General features: G+C 42.3%; 1 protein-coding gene across 4 annotated transcripts in view; it reads left to right on the top strand.

The window, feature by feature from the left end:
- The window catches only part of DEPDC1B (DEP domain containing 1B), a 98,845-nt gene extending 77,020 nt beyond the window's left edge, over window positions 1-21,825 (top strand). For 2 of the 4 annotated variants that reach the window (XM_069749035.1, XM_069749019.1), the window contains exons 8-11: window positions 1,587-1,753; window positions 4,975-5,151; window positions 5,235-5,441; window positions 21,325-21,617. In XM_069749035.1, the coding sequence (XP_069605136.1) occupies window positions 1,587-1,753; window positions 4,975-5,151; window positions 5,235-5,441; window positions 21,325-21,486 (713 nt within the window). In that variant the 3' untranslated portion in view covers window positions 21,487-21,617. Of the gene's footprint in view, window positions 1-1,586; window positions 1,754-4,974; window positions 5,152-5,234; window positions 5,442-21,324 lie in introns of all 4 variants that reach the window. The other 2 variants (XM_069749042.1, XM_069749026.1) reach the window with 2 other exon arrangements.
- The last annotated feature ends 328 nt before the right edge of the window (window positions 21,826-22,153 follow it).

Below are 22,153 nucleotides of genomic sequence, written 5' to 3'. Positions count from 1 at the left end.
TATTGAGTAGTAACAACAGGTGTAGCAGGCTTCGTCCTTACAACCTCAGTGCACTGCCGTATTAAAGAGAACCTGTAACCATGTTTTCCCCTTATAAAGTAGGGCCAGTGTCTTTCAGCCTTCTGTAACAGCGTTCTGAACTGCTGTATACTAGTCCCCAGTTCCCTCCACAATGCAAAAAAAAGACCTTTAATTATACTCCTACACTGCAGTCCTGTCCGATGGGCATCTTTGGTCTTGATCCGGTGCATCCTCTCTTATAATCGCTGTCCTCCTCCATGTTTCATGTGCATGACCTAATCCATTCCGTGTCCCACCATGGCACTTTTGCGCGGGCACACTGCTATCTGGCCTGTCGAGGGAAAAGCAAAGCATTGCAGTGCACATGCGCCTACTTTACTCTTTGGCCTTTCCCCTCATATGCTCCCTACAGTAGAGCGCCAGATCAAGACCAAAGAAACTCTGATTTTTGGATTTACAGTAAGTCTCCATGACCGCATTGCACCTAACAGAGAAGGGAAAGGGTTCTCATAACAATGTTTCTGCAGTGCAGTCTCTGGCATTGTGCCTGCAACAACACAGCATAGAAATGACTTATTTGGGCTGGAATACCCCTTTAATGGTCTCTCACCACTGGATAGGGAGTGACACTTATATCTATGTCCAGTGCAGTATGCCCCACCGATTGCCAGACTTTCTTGATCTGTGCCCCATCATTCCCTGCACTCAGATATGTGTCATAGATGTAATGGTGTGGCAAGATGAATATGCAACCAGTTACTCCTCTCAACTCTGCGGTAAAGGGAACACTGGAGAGACAATTCTCATCTCATGCTTTTGGCACAGATTTAACCTGTTATCACCCAACCAAGAGACATCTGGAGACCCCTCCTTCTGTCAACGACTTTGAATCCCCAGCGGTTGCAGTGTTTGGTTACAGTGAGCACGTGGTTTGAGCTCCAGTACTTGGATCTCTGTGATGAATACATACATCAGTGCCCGGCAATTGCATGGTACTTATGACCTATATGTGCGTCATGGTGCACTGAAGGGTTATAGGGGTTGTACAAGTTTAGGAAAACTGTAATTTGGTGAAACAATCACGTGGTAGATGATGGCACGTCTTCTCTGTAGCCAAGTCAGCAGGGAGAATCGGAGTGGCAGCGCCGGAATGGCAGAGGGATATAACTATTAACTAAAATATAGACAGACCGGTCTCTCTCTAGGGCATTTAGGTTGGGGACACTAAATACTCCTTTTTAGATGTATTTTTGGAGCAGATTCTTCAACAGTGTATAAACGTGCTGTAGATTTTAAAATCCACGATGCCGGCCATTTGTGCGGAAATCCACGTGGAACAGCTACATCTACACTGTGTGAGCACTCTGATTGTAAGTGAATTTACGTGTGGATCGCGAATACGACAAGCTGCAGTGTGCATCTTTTCAGACTGAGATCTCTTGTCTAGGGAAAGTGTTTTTTTTTTTTCTAATTAAATGATTGTTACCAAAAGTAGTAATATCACCCCAGCCAACTACAGCACTCCATCTTTTCCCACTCATTCATTCTGATTCATGCTGTCTCAGGTCTTCTGCAAAAGCGGACCATAGCTATTGAAGCTCTTCAGGTTTGCTGTCTGCTTCTACCACCGGAAAATCGTAGGAAACTGCAACTGCTAATGAGGATGATGGCGAGGATAAGCCTTAACGGAGAAATGCCACCTCTGTGCGACACTGCTGGGAACCGAGCGCTGGTATGTTATTAGTCTGGATAATGGAAGCTCCTTGACTGCTGTGCTCAGCACTATAGGAGTCTCTTGGAGGAGGCGCTGCATCTGCTAACAAAGGACTTCCATGTTTCGACTTTCTTTTTTTTTCTCTATGCCAGAGGTTGAATATGTATGTGTAAGGCTGTGTGCACACGTTCCGGATTTTTTGCGTTTTTTCACTATAAAAAAAACGCAATAAAACCGTGAAAAAAACGCTCACATTAAGCATCCTGTTAATAGAATGCAATCCGCATTTTGTATGCACATGCTGCGTTTTTTTCCGGAGTGGAATCGCATTCCAGAAAAAAAACGCAGCATGTTCATTAATTTGCGGAATCACGGGGATTCCGCACACATAGGAATGCATTGATCCGCTTACTTCCCGCATGGAGCTATGCCCACCATGCGGGAAGTAAGCGGATCATGTGCGGATGGATGGTACCCAGGGTGGAGGAGAGGAGACTCACCTCCAGGCCCTGGGTACCATATAATTGTAAAAAAAAAAAAAAATTAAAAAATAGTGATTTACTCACCTTCCGATGGTCCCCGGAGTCCTCCCGCCTCTCAGCGGTGCACGCGGCGGCTTCCGTTCCGTTTCGTGGTCACGTGATGTCATCCCAAGTCCTTTGCACAAAGCATCCCTGGGAACGGAAGCCACCGCGTGCACCGTTGAGAAGATCGGGGGCCGTCGGAGGATGAGCATAACCATTTTTTTAATCATTTTTAACATTCGATCATTTTACTGTTGATGCTGCATAGTAAAACGTTGGTCATACTTGTCAAGCAGTATGTTTGACAGGTTTGACCAACCTGTCAATCAGTTCCAAGCGATGCTACAGATCGCTTGGAAAACGTTAGCATTCTGCAAGCTAATTACGCTTGCAAAACGCTAGTGTTTAGCGGGAAAACGCATGCCAATTCCGCATGCGATATACCCGCGGCAGGAATTGCAGAATTGCCACGGAAATTTCCGTGTGCACTTAGCCTTAAAGATTTTTTTAAAGAAAAAAAAAAAAAGGACTGTGTTGTAGAAGTCTGGGTACTGATACTGTGGATCACCACTTAGTTTCCTGAGAAACACAAAGGTTCGTTACACATCCACCGCTGTGGATTTGTGGAAGAGGTGTCGCACATTTCAGTTTCTGAATGGCAATGAGTGTAATCTGTGCTGATATTAATCTGCAGCGTACATTGACATACTGCTGCTAATCTGAATCTCACTTGCAGTGCTGCTAAACACCCAGAAACAAAGTTTCAGCCCAAATCACTGGGGCCATTCTCAGTATTGAGAATGAGCACCATGCACAGAAATCTCTGCACTTACAGCTATCATTGAGGTTATTAATGGTAGTTATGCCTGTGCTTGGGCATACGCATAGTCAAAATCTGCTTCTGGCAGCTTCCTTTGCTATTGCCAACCAATAACATCCCAGATATTTTGTATAGGAGATAATTTCTGAGACATGTTAAGGCCACACAGACTTAACATGACAATGCCAGACTGCATGTTGCTCATGTTACTGGGAGCAGAGTCACCTCCTGGGCCTTTTTAATGAAAATGGCCATACCAGTGAATGGAGCACAGATCGAGCATGTGTACCTCTACTCTATTCATTCTTAATGGGAGTGCTGGGGCAAGCTGAGCCAGTGCTCTGCTATCTCTGACGGTCCCATTGAGAATTATTATTATTTAATTTTTGGAGTACCATTGATTCCATGAGAAGTTTGGAGGATCAGCAATATAGGACCATAGCTGGATGTAGAGGTCGGGTTGAGGGATAGTTTCTTCGGGAAAAGGGGTGATTGTGGCATGCTTGAAAGCAGAAGGGAAGTTACCAGAAGTTAACGTTAGGTTGAAGAGATAGGTTAGGGCCAGGAGAAGCATGGTGGTGAGGTTGGAGAGCAGGTTAGATGGAGTCAAGTGATGTGGGATTTGGAGAGAATATACCGTAAGTAAGCTCTCCTTCAGTGATGGTGGGGAGGATGGTTATTGGGTAGGGCTGTTGACTGTTATACATAGGGATTGCTATCTCTGGAGAAGGCTCAATCCGAGTGTTGTGAAGGTGATTGTAGCCAGAGAATATATCATTCCAGAGAGGTCTAACTCCTTGACAGCTCCATCAAATATGTAACATTGATATAGCTGTACCGAACGCCTCCAGCATGCATCTGAAGCCGCTGGGTGTATTCTGTGTAATTTGTCAGGCGTCCTATACCAATGAGTCATTACCTTTAAAGTTCAGGGGAAATACCTGCAGCTTCGGCGCTTTCGTCCGTTCTTCCATCAGGGGTAGACAATGTCATCTCTCTCATTCACTGCAAAGCGGGAGAACATCAAAGCGCCACCTTAGAAAGTAATATCCCCCTTTAAAAAGATTTAAAAAGTTAATGCGCCCTTCCTTCTTAGTCTTAAAAATAAAGAAAAAAATATATATTTGCTACCATAGTGTCTGTAACAGGCCGATCAAAAGGTAAAATTATTTAATATGTTGTATAAATGCCATGAAGCACAAAAAATCAAATTTATTTAATTTAGTCAAAACGTTAAGTACTCCCCAAAGTGGAAGGCATGGAAACGCCCATTCACCATGCAATGAATAAGCTCTTGTGTAGCTCCATCGACATAAAAAAAGAAATTGTTACAGATCTCAGAAAATGGTGACACAAAACACAACTCTTGTTTTATTATTTTATTTTTGTTTTATAAATTCCTGAAAATTTTTTTCATTACTGAAACACAAAAGAAAGTACAAGTTTGATGTCGTAGTAATCGTACTGACCTGAAGAATCATGTAGCCAGGTAATTTTTACCACACAATGAACGATATAAGACTAAACCCAAGAAACAAGGAATTATGGATATTTTTGTCTGTTCACCTTACTTGTAATTTTTTAGCCATTTTCTAGTACATTACATGGCAAAATGGATTATGTGATTCAAAACTACAACTGATTCAACAACAAAAAGAAAAAATTGATGGGAAAAATGAACACAAAGGAATTGGAAAATGGTCCTGTCTTAGAGGTCTTATATGAAAAATGGAGTCATACTCTAATGTATCATATATACATGTGGAATGATCCCAGTATGAGTCAGATCACATTCTGGTGTCATCTTATGTGGATTTGTCACCCATCAGGTCATATTGGATGACTTTCTTTGGTAAATTTATTCTTGCTTTATATCTCCGTGTCATTGCTGTCAGATGGTGCAGACCTTTTCTCGCTCTGTCCTTCGCTCTAAAGAGGAGGTGGACCTGGGTGAACTTCTATCCACAAAGCTGGTAACCTTCATGATGGACAATTGCCAGGAGATTCTGACTGTACCGACATCTTATAAAAACTCTGTGGAAGATTACGTGGCACACCAAAGAAGAGTCCAGGTACAAACTTTAATATGTTTTTGTTTTTTACCATCCAGCCTTCCTTCCCCTGTACTTGATAACATTTGCACTTTTGATCATAGTTTTCTCTCATACGGTTTCAGATAAAGTATCCAGGAGCCAACATCGACAGTACACTTCATCCATCTTTCATTAAGCCACGGGGTATAACACGTGAGTATGAATATCAGAAGCTGAGCCAACCTCAGGATCCGGTGAAGAGTGCACTGGAAGACCTCATAAATGACAAGTCTATGTCCTCCAAGGAAAAGAAGAAGAAGCTAAAACAGGTTCATATATTCTCACTCATGTCTTTGTGCAATGTCAAGCATAGACTTTATCCACAGGTGTTGGAGTTTTTTTGGGGGCAAGTTGGTTTCCTCAGCTACTTAAGCGTTGTCCAATAGTAGATAAAATATATTTTTTATTTTCTAACCCCTTCATGACCCAGCCTATTTTGACCTTAATGACCTGGCCGTTTTTTGCAATTCTGACCAGTGTCCCTTTATGAGGTAATAACTCAGGAACGCTTCAACGAATCCTAGCGGTTCTGAGACTGTTTTTTCGTGACATATTGGGCTTCATGTTAGTGGTAAATTTAGGTCAATAATTTTTGCGTTTATTTGTGAAAAAAAATGGAAATTTGGCTAAAATTTTGAATATTTCGCAATTTTCAAATTTTGAATTTTTATTCCGTTAAACGAGAGAGTTATGTGACACAAAATGGTTAATAAATAACATTACCCACATGTCTACTTTACATCAGCGCAATTTTGGAAACAACATTTTTTTTTGCTAAGAAGTTATAAGGGTTAAAAGTTGACCAGCGATTTCTCATTTTTACAGCAAAATTTACAAAACCATTTTTTTTAGGGACCACCTCACATTTGAAGTCAGTTTGAGGGGTCTATATGGCTGAAAATACCCAAAAGTGACACCATTCTAAAAACTGCACCCCTCAAGGTTCTCAAGACCACATTCAAGAAGTTTATTGTGCTTCACAGCAGCAGAAGCAACATGGAAGGAAAAAATGAACATTTAACTTTTTAGTCACAAAAATGATGTTTTAGCAACATTTTTTTTATTTTCCTAAGGGTAAAAAGAGAAACTGGACCCCAAAAGTTATTGTACAATTTGTCCTGAGTACGCCGATACCCCATATGTGGGGGGGAACTACTGTTTGGGTGCACGACAGGGCTCGGAAGGGAAGGAGCGCCATTTGACTTTTTCAATGAAAAATTGGCTCCAATCTTTAGTGGACACCATGTCGCGTTTGGAGAGCCCCTGTCTGCCTAAACATTGGAGCTCCCCCACAAGTGCATAGTGAGCACTTTGAACCCCCAGGTGCTTCACAAATTGATCCGTAAAAATGAAAAAGTACTTTTTTTTCACAAAAATTTATTTTAGCCTCAATTTGTTCATTTCCACATGGGCAACAGGATAAAATGGATCCTAAAATGTGATGGGCAATTTCTCCTGAGTACACCGATACCTCATATGTGGTCACAAACCACTGTTTGGGCACATGGTAAGGCTCGGAAGGGAAGGAGCGCCATTTGACTTTTGAATGAAAAATTAGCTCCAATCGTTAGCGGACACCATGTCGCGTTTGGAGAGCCCTTGTGTGCCTAAACATTGGAGCTTCCCCGCATGTGACCCCATTTTGGAAACTAGACCCCCCCCAAGGAACTTATCTAGATGCATAGTGAGTATTTTGAACCCCCAGGTGCTTCACAAATTGATCCGTAAAAATGAAAAAGTACTTTTTTTTCACAAAAAATTTCTTTTAGCCTCAATTTGTTCATTTCCACAATGGCAACAGGATAAGATGGATCCTAAAATTTATTGGGCAATTTCTCCTGAGTACACTGCTACCTCACATGTGGGGGTAAACCACTGTTTGGGCACACGACAGGGCTCGGAAAGGAAGGAGCGCCATTTGACTTTTTGAATGGAAAATTAGCTCCAATCGTTAGCTGACACCATGTCGCGTTTGGAGAGCCCCTGTGTGCCTAAACATTGGAGCTCCCCCACAAGTGACCCATTTTGGAAACTAGACCTCCCATGGAACTAACCTAGATGTGCGGTGACCACTTTAAACCCCCAAGTGCTTCACAGAAGTTTATAAAGCAGAGCCGTGAAAATAAAAAATAATTTTTCTTTCCTCAAAAATTATTTTTTAGCCCGCAATTTTTTATTTTCGCAAGAGTAACAGGAGAAATTGGACCCCAAAAGTTGTTGTCCAGTTTGTCCTGAGTACGCTGATACCCCATAAGTGGGGGTAAATCACTGTTTGGGCACACGTCGGGGCTCAGAAGGGAAGTTGTGACGTTTTGAAATGCAGACTTTGATGGAATGGTCTGCGGGCATCATGTTACGTACGCAGAGCTACTGATGTGCCTAAACAGTAGAAACCCCCCACAAGTGACCCTATTTTGAAAACTAGACCCCCCAAGGAACTTTTCTAGATATGTGGTGAGCACTTTGAACCCCCAAGTGCTTCACAGAAGTTTACAACGCAGAGCCGTGAAAATAAAAAAGTAATTTTTCTTTCCTCCAAAATGATGTTTTAGCAAGCAATTTTTTATTTTCACAAGGGTAACAGGAGAAATTGGACCCCAATAGATGTTGCCCAGTTTGCACTGAGTATGCTGGTACCCCATATGTGGGGGTAAACCACTGTTTGGGCACACGTCGGGGCTCGGAAGGGAAGTAGTGGCGTTTTGAAATGCAGATTTTGATGGAATGGTCTGCGGGCGTCACGTTGCATTTGCAGAGCCCCTGATGTGCCTAAACAGTAAAAAAAACCCACAAGTGACCCTATTTTGGAAACTAGACCCCCAAAGGAACTTATCTAGATATGTGGTGAGCACTTTGAACCCCCAAGTGCTTCACAGAAGTTTATAACACAGAGCCGTGAAAATAAAAAAATAATTTTTCTTTCCTCAAAAATGACGTTTTAGCAAGCAGTTTTTTTATTTTCACAAGGGTAGCAGGAGAAATTGAACCCCAATAGTTGTTGCCCAGTTTGTCCCAAGTATGCTGGTACCCCATATGTGGGGGTAAACCACTGTTTTGGAGCACGTCGGGGCTCGGAAGGGAGGGAGCACCATTTGACTTTTTGAACGCAAGATTGGCTGGAATCAATGGTGGTGCCATGTTGCGTTTGGAGACCCCTGATGTGCCGTAACAGTGGAAACCCCTCAATTCTAACTCCAACACTAACCCCAACACACCCCTAACCCTAATCTCAACTCTAGCCATAACCCTAATCACAACCCCAACCCCAACACACCCCTAACCACAGCCCTAATCCCAACCCTAACCTTAATCCAAACCCTAACCCCAACACACCCCTAACCAGAACCCTAACCCCAACACACCCCTAACCATAACCCTAACCACAAGCCTAATCTTAACCCTGTTTCCAACATAGCCCTAATTCTAACTCTAATTCCAACCCTAACCCTAAGGCTATGTGCCCACGTTGCGGATTCGTGTGAGATTTTTCTGCACCATTTTTGAAAAATCCGCAGGTAAAAGGCACTGCGTTTTACCTGCGGATTTACCGCAGATTTCCAGTGTTTTTTGTGCGGATTTCACTTGCGGATTCCTATTGAGGAACAGGTGTAAAACGCTGCGGAATCCGCACAAAGAATTGACATGCTGCGGAAAATACAACACAGCGTTCCCGCGTGGTATTTTCCGCACCATGGGCACAGCGGATTTGGTTTTCCATAGGTTTACATGAAACTGTAAAGCTGATGGAAAACTGCTACGAATCGTCAGCGGCCAGTCCACTGCGGATCCGCAGCCAAATTCGCACCGTGTGCACATAGCCTAATTCTAAAGGTATGTGCACACGATGCGGAAAACACTGCGGATCCACAGCGTTTCCGCCGCTGCGGGTCCGCAGCAGTTTCCCATGAGTTTACAAAAAACGCTACACACATGCTGCGGAAAAAACTGCGCGGAAACGCGGTTTACATTCCACACATTTCACTTCTTTCTGCGGATTCCACAGCGGTTTTACAACTGTTCCAATAGAAAACCGCAGTGAAATCCGCAGAGAAACCGCAGTAAATCCACGATAAATCCGCAGCGGTTTTGCACTGCGGATTTATAAAAACCGCTGTGGAAAAATCCGCAGAGGACCAGAATACGTGTGCACATTCCCTAACCAACCCTAACCCTAGTTCTAACTGTAGTGGAAAAAAAAATTATATATTTTCTTTATTTTATTATTGTTCCTACCTATGGGGGTGATAAAGGGGTTCATTTACTTTTTTTTCTATTTTGATCACTGTGATATGTTTTATCACAGTGATCAAAATATACATGGAACGAATCTGCCGGCCGGCAGATTCGGCGGGCGCACTGCGCATGTGCCCGCCATTTTGCAAGATGGCGGCGCCCATGGAGAAGACGGACGGACACCGGGAGCCTCGGTAAGTATAAGGGGGGCATTGGAGCACGGGGGGTGGCATAGGAGCACGGGGGGAGCGGACAGGAGGAAGGGGGAGCGGACCACAGAACGGAGGACTGGGGGGGGAGATCAGTGGAGGGGGTGGGGGGTGCACATCAGTGTTTCCAGCCATGGCTGCATTGTAATATTTCACCAGTTTTTTAGGTGAAATATTACAAATCGCTCTGATTGGCAGTTTCACATTCAACAGCCGATCAGATCGATCGTAGCCACAGGGGGGTGAAGCCCCCCCCCCTCCCGGGCTGAAGGTTCCACTCCCCCTGTCCCTGCAGATCGGGTAAAATCGGAGTTAACCCTTTCACCCGATCTGCAGGGACGCGATCTTTCCATGACGTCACATAGGCGTCACAGGTCGGATTGGCACAGACTTTCATGACGCCTACGTGGCTTCAAAGGTCGGGAAGGGGTTAAGGCATGGCTTGGCTAAAAATGATAAACAAAGGCATACTTGTCTTACAACGCCACCACAGATCCAGCGCAGCCCATTCTGAAGATCAGTTCCTGAAGCTGTGTCCACACATTCAAAAGTCACATCTCTTCTGCAGCCCGAAATTGGCTGTAGCGGACAGGGGACACGAAGAGCGTGTCTTCAGAGAAGCATCCAACGATACGCTCTGATAGCCAACAATTACAGGCTGCAGTAGTACTGTGATTTCCAGTTGAGGCATACACCGCTTTTGGAGCCTGTGTTGACCTTCAGAACGGCCTTCACCTAGATCTGTCCGAGTAGTGGACATCCCCTTTGAATTCCTGGCTATTTTATTTTTTTATGTTTATTTTTTAATATTTATTTTTTATTTCTCATGTCACAATCTGTTTAAAAAAAAGAAATTTGAAAGAGATTTTCATACTTGGCCCTAAGCATTATAGACTTGTACTTCCTGTTCTATACAAGAAGCTACCTGAAAATGGGCAACAATAGTCTGCTAGTGACTTCCTAATAAGACTGTAATCTGGTAAATCATTGTAAAAGTAAAAGGGGGAGGTGAGCTGTGACATCACCTAAATGGTGGATTCTGTGTTATCTACTGTATATAGAGGAGCTATGTCGTTATGATCATAAAGAAACCGATGAAAGGTCGTCTGTACAGAACAGGAAAGCTGAGTGATATTAGGCTTAGTGGGCGAGTTTGAAAATTGCAAGATTTCTGTGTGGTTTTTATCTTATGTATAAAGAATATATAGATACTAACATGCAAAAATTGAAAAAAATATGTATTTTCTCTCTTACCTCAGCAGCCAGCACAATTGTCATGTTTTATAATTTGACCTTTGGGTTGTATATAATTGTTTAGTCATGTTAGATAGGAGAATATGATTTTAACCTCGACTGTTTTAAAAGAGAAAAAAAAATAAAAAACTTGCCAGAATGCTGTAAAGTACCGTAATACCTTATCTACTCTCCCTGACACACAGCAACGTTTACTGAAAAGTAAAAGCATTCCGGCTCCCAGAAGCTGAGGGCTCAGAAAAAAAAAATAGTTTTACGTTTTTTTTTTTGTTTTTTTTTTGTAAGTGATTTTATTTTTGCAAAAGTAGTGAAACCTGAAAAAATATAAAACACGTGATTTAAGTATCGCTATAACCGCATCAACCCACAGAATACCATGTCAATTTTACTCTAATCCTGATACAAAAGTACTATGTATTGTCTGTAGAATAATTGTAACATGTAATTTATATTGTGCTATTTTGTTTGATACATCGATGGGCACATTTAAGAAAAGAAATTGCTTTCAAAAAATGACAAGATAAATTTGATTTTGTGTATGTAAAATATAATATATATTTTTATTTTTTTTATTTCATATTTGAGATGTGTGTATGGACACACACACGTATTTGATACACTTTTCCCACCTACAGAAAATGTAGAGATCTGTAATTTTTGTAGTGGGTACACTTCAACTGTGACAGAATCTAAAAAAAAAACAAGAAAATCACATTGTATGACTTTTAAATTATGAAATTACATTTTATTGCATGAAATAAGTTTTGACCACCTACCAAACAACCAAGAATTCTGCTCTCACAAACATGTTAATTTTTCTTTAAGAAGCCCTCCTACTCTGCACTCATTATGACACGCCAACCTCTCCACTATGGCCAAGACTAAAGAGCTGTTTAAGGACACCAGGGACAAAATTGTAGACCTGCACAAGGCTGGGATGGGCTACAGGACAATAGGCAAGCATCTTGGTGAGACGGCAACAACTGTTGGCACAATTATCAGAAAATGAAATAAACACAAGATGACTGTCAATCTTCCTCGGTCTGGGGCTCCATGCAAGATCTCGGATCATGGCGTAAGGATGATTCTAAGCAAGGTCCGGAATCGGCCAAGAACTACATGGGAGAACCTGGTCAATCACCTGAACAGAGTTGGGATCACACTCTCAAACAATACCGTGCCAGCACGTTTGAAGTTCGCCTATGACCATCTGGATGATACAGAGGAGGCATGGCAGAAGGACATGTTGTCAGATGAGATCAGAATAGAACTTTTTGGTATCCACTCCATTTGCTGTGGTTGGAGGAAAAAGGATGAGTACAACCCCAAGAACACTGTCCTCACCGTGGTGGGGGAAACATCATAGTTTGGGGATGCTTTTCTGCAATGGAGGATGGACGACTGCACCGCATTGAAGGAAGGATGGATGGGGTTATGTATTGTAAGGTTTTGGCCAACAACCTACTTACCTCAGCAAGAGCGTTGAAGATGGGTCGTGGCTGGGTCTTGCAACATGACAATGACCCGAAACACACAACCAGGGCAATTAAGTATTGGCCCCGTGAGAAGCATTTCAAAGTCCTGGAGTGGCCTAGTCAGTCTCCGGACCTGAAGCCAATAGAAAATCTTTGTAGGGAGGTGAAACTCAATATTGCCCAGCCACAGCTCTGAAACCTGAAAGATCTTAAGAAGATCTGTCTGGAGCAGTGGGCCAAAATCCCTCCTGCAGTTTGTGTGTGCAAAGTTGGTCAAGAACTACAGGAGACCTATGACCTCTGTAATTGCAAACAAAGGTTTCTGAACCAAATATTAAGTTCTGTTTTTCTATTGTATCAAACACTTATTTCATGCAATAAAATGCAAATTAATTATGTAAAAATCATACAATGTGATTTTTATTTTTAGATAGTCACAAGTGAAGTGTACCCACAATAAAAATGACAGACCTTTCCATTCTTTGTAGGTGGGAAAACGTGCAAAATTAGCAGTGTATCAAATACAATTTTTTTTCTTTTTCTCTTTCTTTCTTATATTTTGACAATGCTACTCGCTTGGGAGCTGAATTAGGTATCACAGGAACAGTTTCTATTTAAAAGTTAGGCTGGTTTACTTCACTCCTTACAAACCGCATCACAGAAAATGTTAAATACAGCCCTTGTCCGGCACGAAGTGAAACATAAAGTAAAAAGCCCATACAATAGTGTGGGTTCTTCTGCTTGGGTAAGACTCCAGTTTCGTAGTTCTTTAGCAAAGGCACAGAATCCTGGAGATCTGCACACCTCCATCGACAAACATCTGTGAGACAAACAGGTCCCATTTTACAATGTGATCCACACCCAGGAGTGGAGGGGTGACCTGCTTTCCCGCCCAACTCTTCAGGCTGCTCACATAAAATCCGGTCCCTGTCATGACTGATTAATAGTGATGAGCGAATATACAGTTATATGAAAAAATTTGGGCACCCCTATTAATCTTAAGCTTAATGTTTTATAAAAATTGCTTTTTTTTGGCAACAGCTATTTCAGTTTCATATATCTAATAACTGTTGGACACAGTAATGTTTCTGCCTTGAAATGAGGTTTATTGTACTAACAGAAAATGTGCAATCTGCATTCAAACAAAATTTTACAGGTGCATAAGTATGGGCACCCTTATCATTTTCTTGTTTTAAATACTCCTACCTACTTTTTACTGACTTACTAAAGCACTTTTTTTTGTTTTCTAACCTCATTGAGCTTTGAACTTCATAGCCAGGTGTATGCAATCATAAGAAAAGCTACTTAAAGTGACCACTTGCAAGTTGTTCTCCTGTTTGAATCTCCTCTGAAGAGTGGCATCATGGGCTCCTCAAAACAACTGTCTAATCTGAAAACAAAGATTATTCAACATAGTTGTTCAGGGGAAGGATACAAAAAGCTGTCTCAGAGATTTAACCTGTCAATTTCCTCTGTGAGGAACATAGTAAGGAAATGGAAGAATACAGGTACAGTTCTTGTTAAGGCCAACATCAGAAAGGCAGAGAAGACGAATGGTGAGATCAGTCAAGGACAATCCTCAGACCACCTCCAGAGAGCTGCAGCATCAACTTGCTGCAGATGGTGTCACTCTGCATCGGTCAACTATACAATGCACTTTGCACAAGGAGAAGCTGTATGGGAGAGTGATGCGAAAGAAGCCGTTTCTGCAAGCACGCCACAAACAGTCGGCTGAGGTATGCAAAAGCACATTTGGAGAAGCCAATTTCTTTTTGGAAGAAGGTCCTGTGGACTGATGAAACCAAGATTGAGTTGTTTGGTCATACAAAAAGACGTTATGCATGGCGGCCAAAAAACACAGCATTCTAAGAAAAACACTTGCTACCCACAGTAAAATTTGGTGGAGGTTCCATCATGCTTTGGGGCTGTGTGGCCAATGCCGGCACCGGGAATCTTGTTAAAGTTGAGAGACGCATGGATTCCTCTCAGTATCAGCAGATTCTTGACAATAATGTTCATGAATCAGTGACAAAGTGGAAGTTACGCAGGGGATGGATCTTTCAGCAAGACAATGATCCAAAACACTGCTCCAAATCTACTAGGTAGGTATTCATGCAGAGGAACAATTACACTGTTCTGGAATGGCCATCCCAGTCCCCAGACCTGAATATCATTGAACATCTGTGGGATCATTTGAAGAGGGCTGTCCATGCTCGGCGACCATCAAACTTAACTGAACTGGAATTGTTTTGTAAAGAGGAATGGTCAAAAATACCTTCATCCAGGATCCAGGAACTCATTAAAAGCTACAGGAAGCGACTAGAGGCTGTTATTTTTGCAAAAGGAGGATCTACTAAATATTAATGTCACTTTTCTGGTGGGCTGCCCATACTTATGCACCTGTCAAATTTTGTTTGAATGCAGATTGCACATTTTCTGTTAGCACAATAAACCTCATTTCAAGGCAGAAACATTACTGTGTCCAACAGTTATCAGATATATGAAACTGAAATAGCTGTTGCCAAAAAAACAATTTTTATAAAACATTAAGCTTAAGATTAATAGGGGTGCCCAAACTTTTTCATATACCGTATATACTCGAGTATTAGCCGAGATTTTCAGCCCACTTTTTTGGGCTGAAAGTCCCCCTCTCGGCTTATACTCGAGTCATATACCCGGGTGTCGGCAGGTGAGGGGGAGCGGGGGCTGTGTAATCATACTTACCTGCTGCTGCGCGGTCCCTGCAGTCCCTGGCTTCTCCGGCGCTGCAGATTCTTCCTGTACTGAGTGGTCACATGGCACCGCTCATTACAGAAATGAATAGGCGGCACCGCCTCCATAGGGGAGGAGCCGCATATTCATTGCTGTAAATGATCGGTGCCATGTGACCGCTCAATTACAGGAAGAAGCTGCAGCGCCGGAGAAGCCAGGGACTGCAGGGACCGCGCCGCAGCAGGTAAGGGGAGAGCAGCGCTATAATTACCTGCTCCTCGCTCCGGTGCGGCTCCGTCTGCAGCGTCCTCTAGCAATGACGCTCAGGTTAGAGGGCGCTGTGACGTAGTCAGTGCGCGCCCTCTGCTGAGCGTCAGTGCTGGAGACGGAGCCGCAGAGGAGCAGGTAATTATTGAAAGCCCTGGCGTCCTGAGAAGAGAGGTGAGTATGTGATTTTTTTTTTTATTGCAGCCGCATTCTATATGGCACAGCATTATAAGGAGCACCTATGGGGCCATAATGAAAGGTGCAGAGCATATATGGCACAGCATTATAAGGAGCATCTATGGGGCCATAATCAAAGGTGCAGAGCATATATATGGCACAGCATTATAAGGGGCATCTATGGGGCCATAATCAAAGGTGCAGAGCATATATGGCACAGCATTATAAGGAACACCTATGGGGCCATAATCAAAGGTGCAGAGCATATATGGCACAGCATTATAAGGAGCACCTATGGGGCCATAATCAAAGGTGCAGAGCATATATGGCACAGCATTATAAGGGGCATCTATGGGGCCATAATCAAAGGTGCAGAGCATATATGGCACAGCATTCTAAGGAGCATCTATGGGGCCATAATCAACGGTGCAGAGCAATATATATGGCACAGCATTATAAGGGGCATTTATGGGGCCATAATCAAAGGTGCAGAGCATATATGGCACAACATTATAAGGAGCACCTATGGGGCCATAATCAAAGGTGCAGAGCATATATGGGGCACAGCTTTGTAAGGGGCATCTATGGGGCCATAATAAACGGTGCAGAGCATATATGGCAGAGCATTATAAGGAGCATCTATGGGGCCATAATAAACGGTGCAGAGCATATATGGCAGAGCATTATAAGGAGCATCTATGGGGCCAAAATCAAAGGTGCAGAGCATATATGGGGCACAGCTTTATAAGGGGCATCTATGGGGCCATAATCAAAGGTGCAGAGCATATATGGCACAGCATTATAAGGAGCACCTATGGGGCCATAATGAAAGGTGCAGCGCATATATGGCACAGCATTATAAGGAGCATCTATGGGGCCATAATCAAAGGTGCAGAGCATATATGGGGCACAGCATTCTAAGGAGCATCTATGGGGCCATAATCAACGTTGCAGAGCAATATATATGGCACAGCATTATAAGGGGCATCTATGGGGCCATAATCAAAGGTGCAGAGCATATATGGCACAGCATTATAAGGAACACCTATGGGGCCATAATCAAAGGTGCAGAGCATATATGGCACAGCATTATAAGGGGCATCTATGGGGCCATAATCAAAGGTGCAGAGCATATATGGCACAGCATTATAAGGGGCATCTATGGGGCCATAATCAAAGGTGCAGAGCATATATGGCACAGCATTATAAGGAGCATCTATGGGGCCATAATCAACGGTGCAGAGCAATATATATGGCACAGCATTATAAGGGGCATTTATGGGGCCATAATCAAAGGTGCAGAGCATATATGGCACAACATTATAAGGAGCACCTATGGGGCCATAATCAAAGGTGCAGAGCATATATGGGGCACAGCTTTATAAGGGGCATCTATGGGGCCATAATAAACGGTGCAGAGCATATATGGCACAGCATTATAAGGAGCATCTATGGGGCCATAATCAAAGGTGCAGAGCATATATGGGGCACAGCTTTATAAGGGGCATCTATGGGGCCATAATCAAAGGTGCAGAGCATATATGGCACAGCATTATAAGGAGCATCTATGGGGCCATAATCAACGGTGCAGAGCAATATATATGGCACAGCATTATAAGGGGCATTTATGGGGCCATAATCAAAGGTGCAGAGCATATATGGCACAACATTATAAGGAGCACCTATGGGGCCATAATCAAAGGTGCAGAGCATATATGGGGCACAGCTTTATAAGGGGCATCTATGGGGCCATAATAAACGGTGCAGAGCATATATGGCACAGCATTATAAGGAGCATCTATGGGGCCATAATCAAAGGTGCAGAGCATATATGGGGCACAGCTTTATAAGGGGCATCTATGGGGCCATAATCAAAGGTGCAGAGCATATATGGCACAACATTATAAGGAGCACCTATGGGGCCATAATCAAAGGTGCAGAGCATATATGGCACAGCATTATAAGGGGCATCTATGGGGCCATAATCAAAGGTGCAGAGCATATATGGCACAGCATTTTAAGGAGCATCTATGGGGCCATAATCAAAGGTGCAGAGCATATATGGCACAGCATTATAAGGAGCATCTATGGGGCCATAATCAAAGGTGCAGAGCATATATGGCACAGCATTATAAGGAGCATTTATGGGGCCATAATCAAAGGTGCAGAGCATTATATATGGCACAGCATTATAAGGAGCATCTATGGGGCCATAATCAAAGGTGCAGAGCATATATGGCACAGCATTATAAGGAGCATCTATGGGGCCATAATGAACGGTGCAGAGCATATATGGCACAGCATTATAAGGAGCATCTATGGGGCCATAATCAACGGTGCAGAGCATTATATATGGCACAGCATTATAAGGAGCATTTATGGGGCCATAATCAAAGGTGCAGAGCATATATGGCACAGCATTATAAGGAGCATCTATGGGGCCATAATAAACGGTGCAGAGCATTCTATATGGCACAGCTTTATAAGGAGCATCTATGGGGCAATAATGAACGGTGCAGAGCATTCTATATAGCACAGTTGTATATGGAGCATCTATGGGGCAATAATGAACGGTACGGAGCATCTATTTTTATTTTTGAAATTCACCGGTAGCTGCTGCATTTTCTACCCTAGGCTTATACTCGAGTCAATAAGTTTTCCCAGTTTTTTGTGGCAAAATTAGGGGGGTCGGCTTATACTCGGGTCGGCTTATACTCGAGTATATACGGTAATTGTACTCGTTGCTCGGTTTTTCCGAGCACGCTCAGGTGATCTCCGAGTATTTATGACTGCTCGGAGATTTAGTTTTCATCACCGCAGCTGAATGATTTAAAGCTATTAGCCAGCTTGAATACATGTGAGAATTCCCTAGCAACCAGGCAACCCTCACATGTACTTAGGCTGGCGAGCAGCCGTAAATCATTCTGCTGAGGCAATGAAAACTAAATCTCCGAACACTAACAAATACTCGGAGACCACCCAAGCGTGCTCGGGAAAACCCGAGCAACGATTATACTCGCTTATCACTACCAATTAACCACTCTTCGTACTTTGTGTACTAGAGCATTACTCCAGATTTTCCACACAGAGGACATCCACCTTTGTGATGCATATCTCCCATCCACTTTGTGTCCAGCAGCCAGCTTAACCCCTTAATCCCATTTGACGTACTATCCTGTCGAGGTGACCTGGGACTTAATTCCCAGGGACGGGATAGTACGTCATGGGCGATCAGCCATGCTCAAGGGGGGAGCACGGCCGATCGCCTCCGGGTGTCCGCTGATTATTACAGCTGACATCCGTCACTATGTGCCAGGAGTAGTGACGGACCACTCCAAGCACATTAACCCCCGGAAAACTGCGATCAAACATGATCGTAGCGTTCCGGCGGCACTGGGAAGCATTGCGCAGGGAGGGGGCTCCCTGTGGGCTTCCCTGAGACCCTAGGAGCAACGCGATGTGATCGCGTTGCTCCAAGGGTCTCCTACCTCCTTCTCCATGCAGGCCCTGGATCCAAAATGGCCGCGAGGCTCCTTCCATGTCCTGCAGGGAGGTGGCTTTCAAGCGCCTGCTCAGGGGCAGGCGCATGCAAGGCTGCAGCACTGCCTGTCAGCAATCTGACACTATAACATGATGTCTCTCCCCTGGGGCAATGTTATAAAGTTAAAAAAAAAATTTACATATGTAAAAAAAAAAATTCCTAAATAAAGAATTTATATATATATATATATATATATATATATATATATATATATATATATATGTATATATATATGTATATATATATATATGTGTGTATATGTGTATATATATATATATATATATATATATATATATATATATATATATATATATATATATATATATATAGTAAAAAAAAAGAAGGCAGCACAAGAAAATAGAAAAAAAGGTGGACTTTATTGCATGAACGGCGTGGCGACGTTTCGGATGTAATATCCTTTCTTAAGCCATCCGAAATGTCGCCACGCCGTTCAGGCAGTAAAGTCCACCTTTTTTTCTATTTTCTTGTGCTGCTGTCTCTTTTTTTTACCTTATATTTGGAGGCCACTGGATTGCTGGTTGGGAGAGCTTTGCACAACATGTGAGTCTGTATTGGATGCTGTTCCAATTTTTTCCGTGTGTGTATGTATGTATATATATATATATATATATATATATATATATATATATATATATTACGTGGCTGGGCAATATACTACGTAAGTTAGGGTTAGAGTTGGGGCTAAAGTTAGGGTTGGGACTAAGGTTAGGGTTGGGGCTAAAGTTAGGGTTTGGATTACATTAACGGTTGGGATTAGCGTTAGGGGTGTGTCAGGGTTAGGGGTGTGGTTAGGGTTGGGATTAGGGTTAGGGGTGTGGTTGGGATTAGGGTTAGGGGCATGTTCTGGTTAGGGGTGTGGTTAGGGTTATGGTTAGGGTTGGGACTAGGGTTAGGGGTGTGTTTGGATTAGAGTTTGTTACAATTGGGGGTTTCCACTGTTTAGGCACATCAGGGGCTCTCCAAACGCGACATGGCGTCAATTCCAGCCAATTCTGTGTTAAAAAGTAAAACAGTGCTCCTTCGCTTCCGAGCTCTCCCGTGCGCCCAAACAGGGGTTTATTATTATTATTATTATTATACATTGACTGGATGTTTATCCCAACATATGGGGTATCAGCGTACTCAGGACAAATTGGACAACAACTTTTGGGGTCCAATTTCCCTTGTTACCCTTGGGAAAATAAAAATTTGGGGGGGCTAAAAAAAACATTTTTGTGGGAAAAAATGATTTTTTATTTTCACGGCTCTGCGTTATAAACTGTAGTGAAACACTTGGGGGTTCGTAGTTCTCACAACACATCTATATAAGTTCCTTGGGGGGTCTACTTTCCAAAATGGTGTCACTTGTGTGGGTTTCCACTGTTAGGCACATCAGGGTCTCTCCGAATGCAGCATGGCATCCCATCTCAATTCCAGTCAATTTTGCATTGAAAAGTCAACTGGCACTCCTTCCCTTCCGAGCTCTGCCATGCGTCCAAACAGCCGTTTACCCCCACATATGGGGTATCAGCGTACTCAGGACAAATTGCACAACAACTTTTGGGGTCCATTTTCTTCTGTTACCCTTGGTAAAATAAAATAAATTGGAGCTGAAGTAATTTTTTTGTGAAAAAAAATGTTAAATGTTAATTTTCTTTTTTAAAACATTCCAATAATTCCTGTGAAACACCTGAAGGGTTAATAAACATCTTGAATGTGGTTTTGAGCACCTTGAGGGGTGCAGTTTTTAGAATGGTGTCACACTTGGTTATTTTCTATCATATAGACCCCTCAAAGTGACTTCAAATGTGATGCGGTCCCTAAAAAAAATGCTGTTGTAAAAATGAGAAATTGCTGGTCAACTTTTAACCCTTATAACTCCCTAACAAAAAAAAAATTTTGGTTCCAAAATTGTGCTGATGTAAAGTAGACATGTGGGAAATGTTACTTATTAAGTATTTTGTGTGACATATCTCTGTGATTTAAGGGCATAAAAATTCAAAGTTGGAAAATTGCGAAATTTTCAAAATTTTTGCCAGATTTCCTTTTTTTCACAAATAAATGCAGGTAATATGAAAGAATTTTTACCACTATCATGAAGTACAATATGTCACGAGAAAACGTGTCAGAATTATCAGGATCCGTTGAAGCGTTCCAGAGTTATAACCTCATAAAGAGACAGTGGTCAGAGTTGTAAAAATTGGCCCGGTCATTAACGTGCCCTTAGGGTTCAGGGGTTAAAATATATGTATTTGTTATTAAATGTTGCTTTTGCTTTTCTCAGTTCCAGAGAGCCCACTTTCAAGTCTACAAGGAGCGTTTCCCCACGCCAGAGAGTGAAGCCGCAATATTCCCAGAGAAAACAGGCCTAATACCTCAGCTCTCATTTTTCACTCTAAAGCGGCCTTTCCAGTCATTTCAGAGGACACGAAGCTTTCGCATGTAGGAGAAAGCTCTGACTCCACCATGAATCTACGTGACTGTTTACAACACATGATAATGATATTTACGTGCAGCGAGACACGAGATCCGATGACCACTTATCAGTATTCTACACATTCAATAGGTCAGATGGTAACAAAAACTTGCATTTTTTTTATGATGCAGACATTTCAAGACTTTTCCCTTTTGAATTGTGGATTTTAATTACGACTACTGAAAATCTAAAATTGTATTATTCTTGGGGAATGTTAAAAAAAAATCGTGTAAATACTTGAATCTCTAATACACTGGATGAATGTAAAATAATGTAGCACTGTATATACATTAAAATATTTTTGTCTTTAAAAACTGTTTAGTGTCATGAGTAAACATTTTATGAAATGTTTTTTTTTAAATTTCAATATGAGTAAAATTTGACTAATAAAAAAATAGAACGCTAAGCTCTATCAATTGATTAATATTAGCTAAACTTCTTCCCGATCACACAGCACATTTAGTTTAATGTTATAATTAGGAAAGTCTGGTAATTTCGGAAAATTCCTTTACTTTATTTTTTTTTTTTTGGCTTTTCCTAATTCAAGACTAGCATTTTATTCACAAAGAAAAAAAGAGAGCAGCATCCAATCCACGTGAAGAAAATGAAAAACCTCTTTATTCTGCCTTCATACAAC

This window comes from Ranitomeya imitator, chromosome 1 (genome assembly GCF_032444005.1).
Source record: "Ranitomeya imitator isolate aRanImi1 chromosome 1, aRanImi1.pri, whole genome shotgun sequence".
Taxonomy (NCBI): Eukaryota; Metazoa; Chordata; class Amphibia; order Anura; family Dendrobatidae; genus Ranitomeya; species Ranitomeya imitator.
Note: the sequence above shows the minus strand (reverse complement) of the source record. Positions and strands in the feature narration are given on the sequence as shown.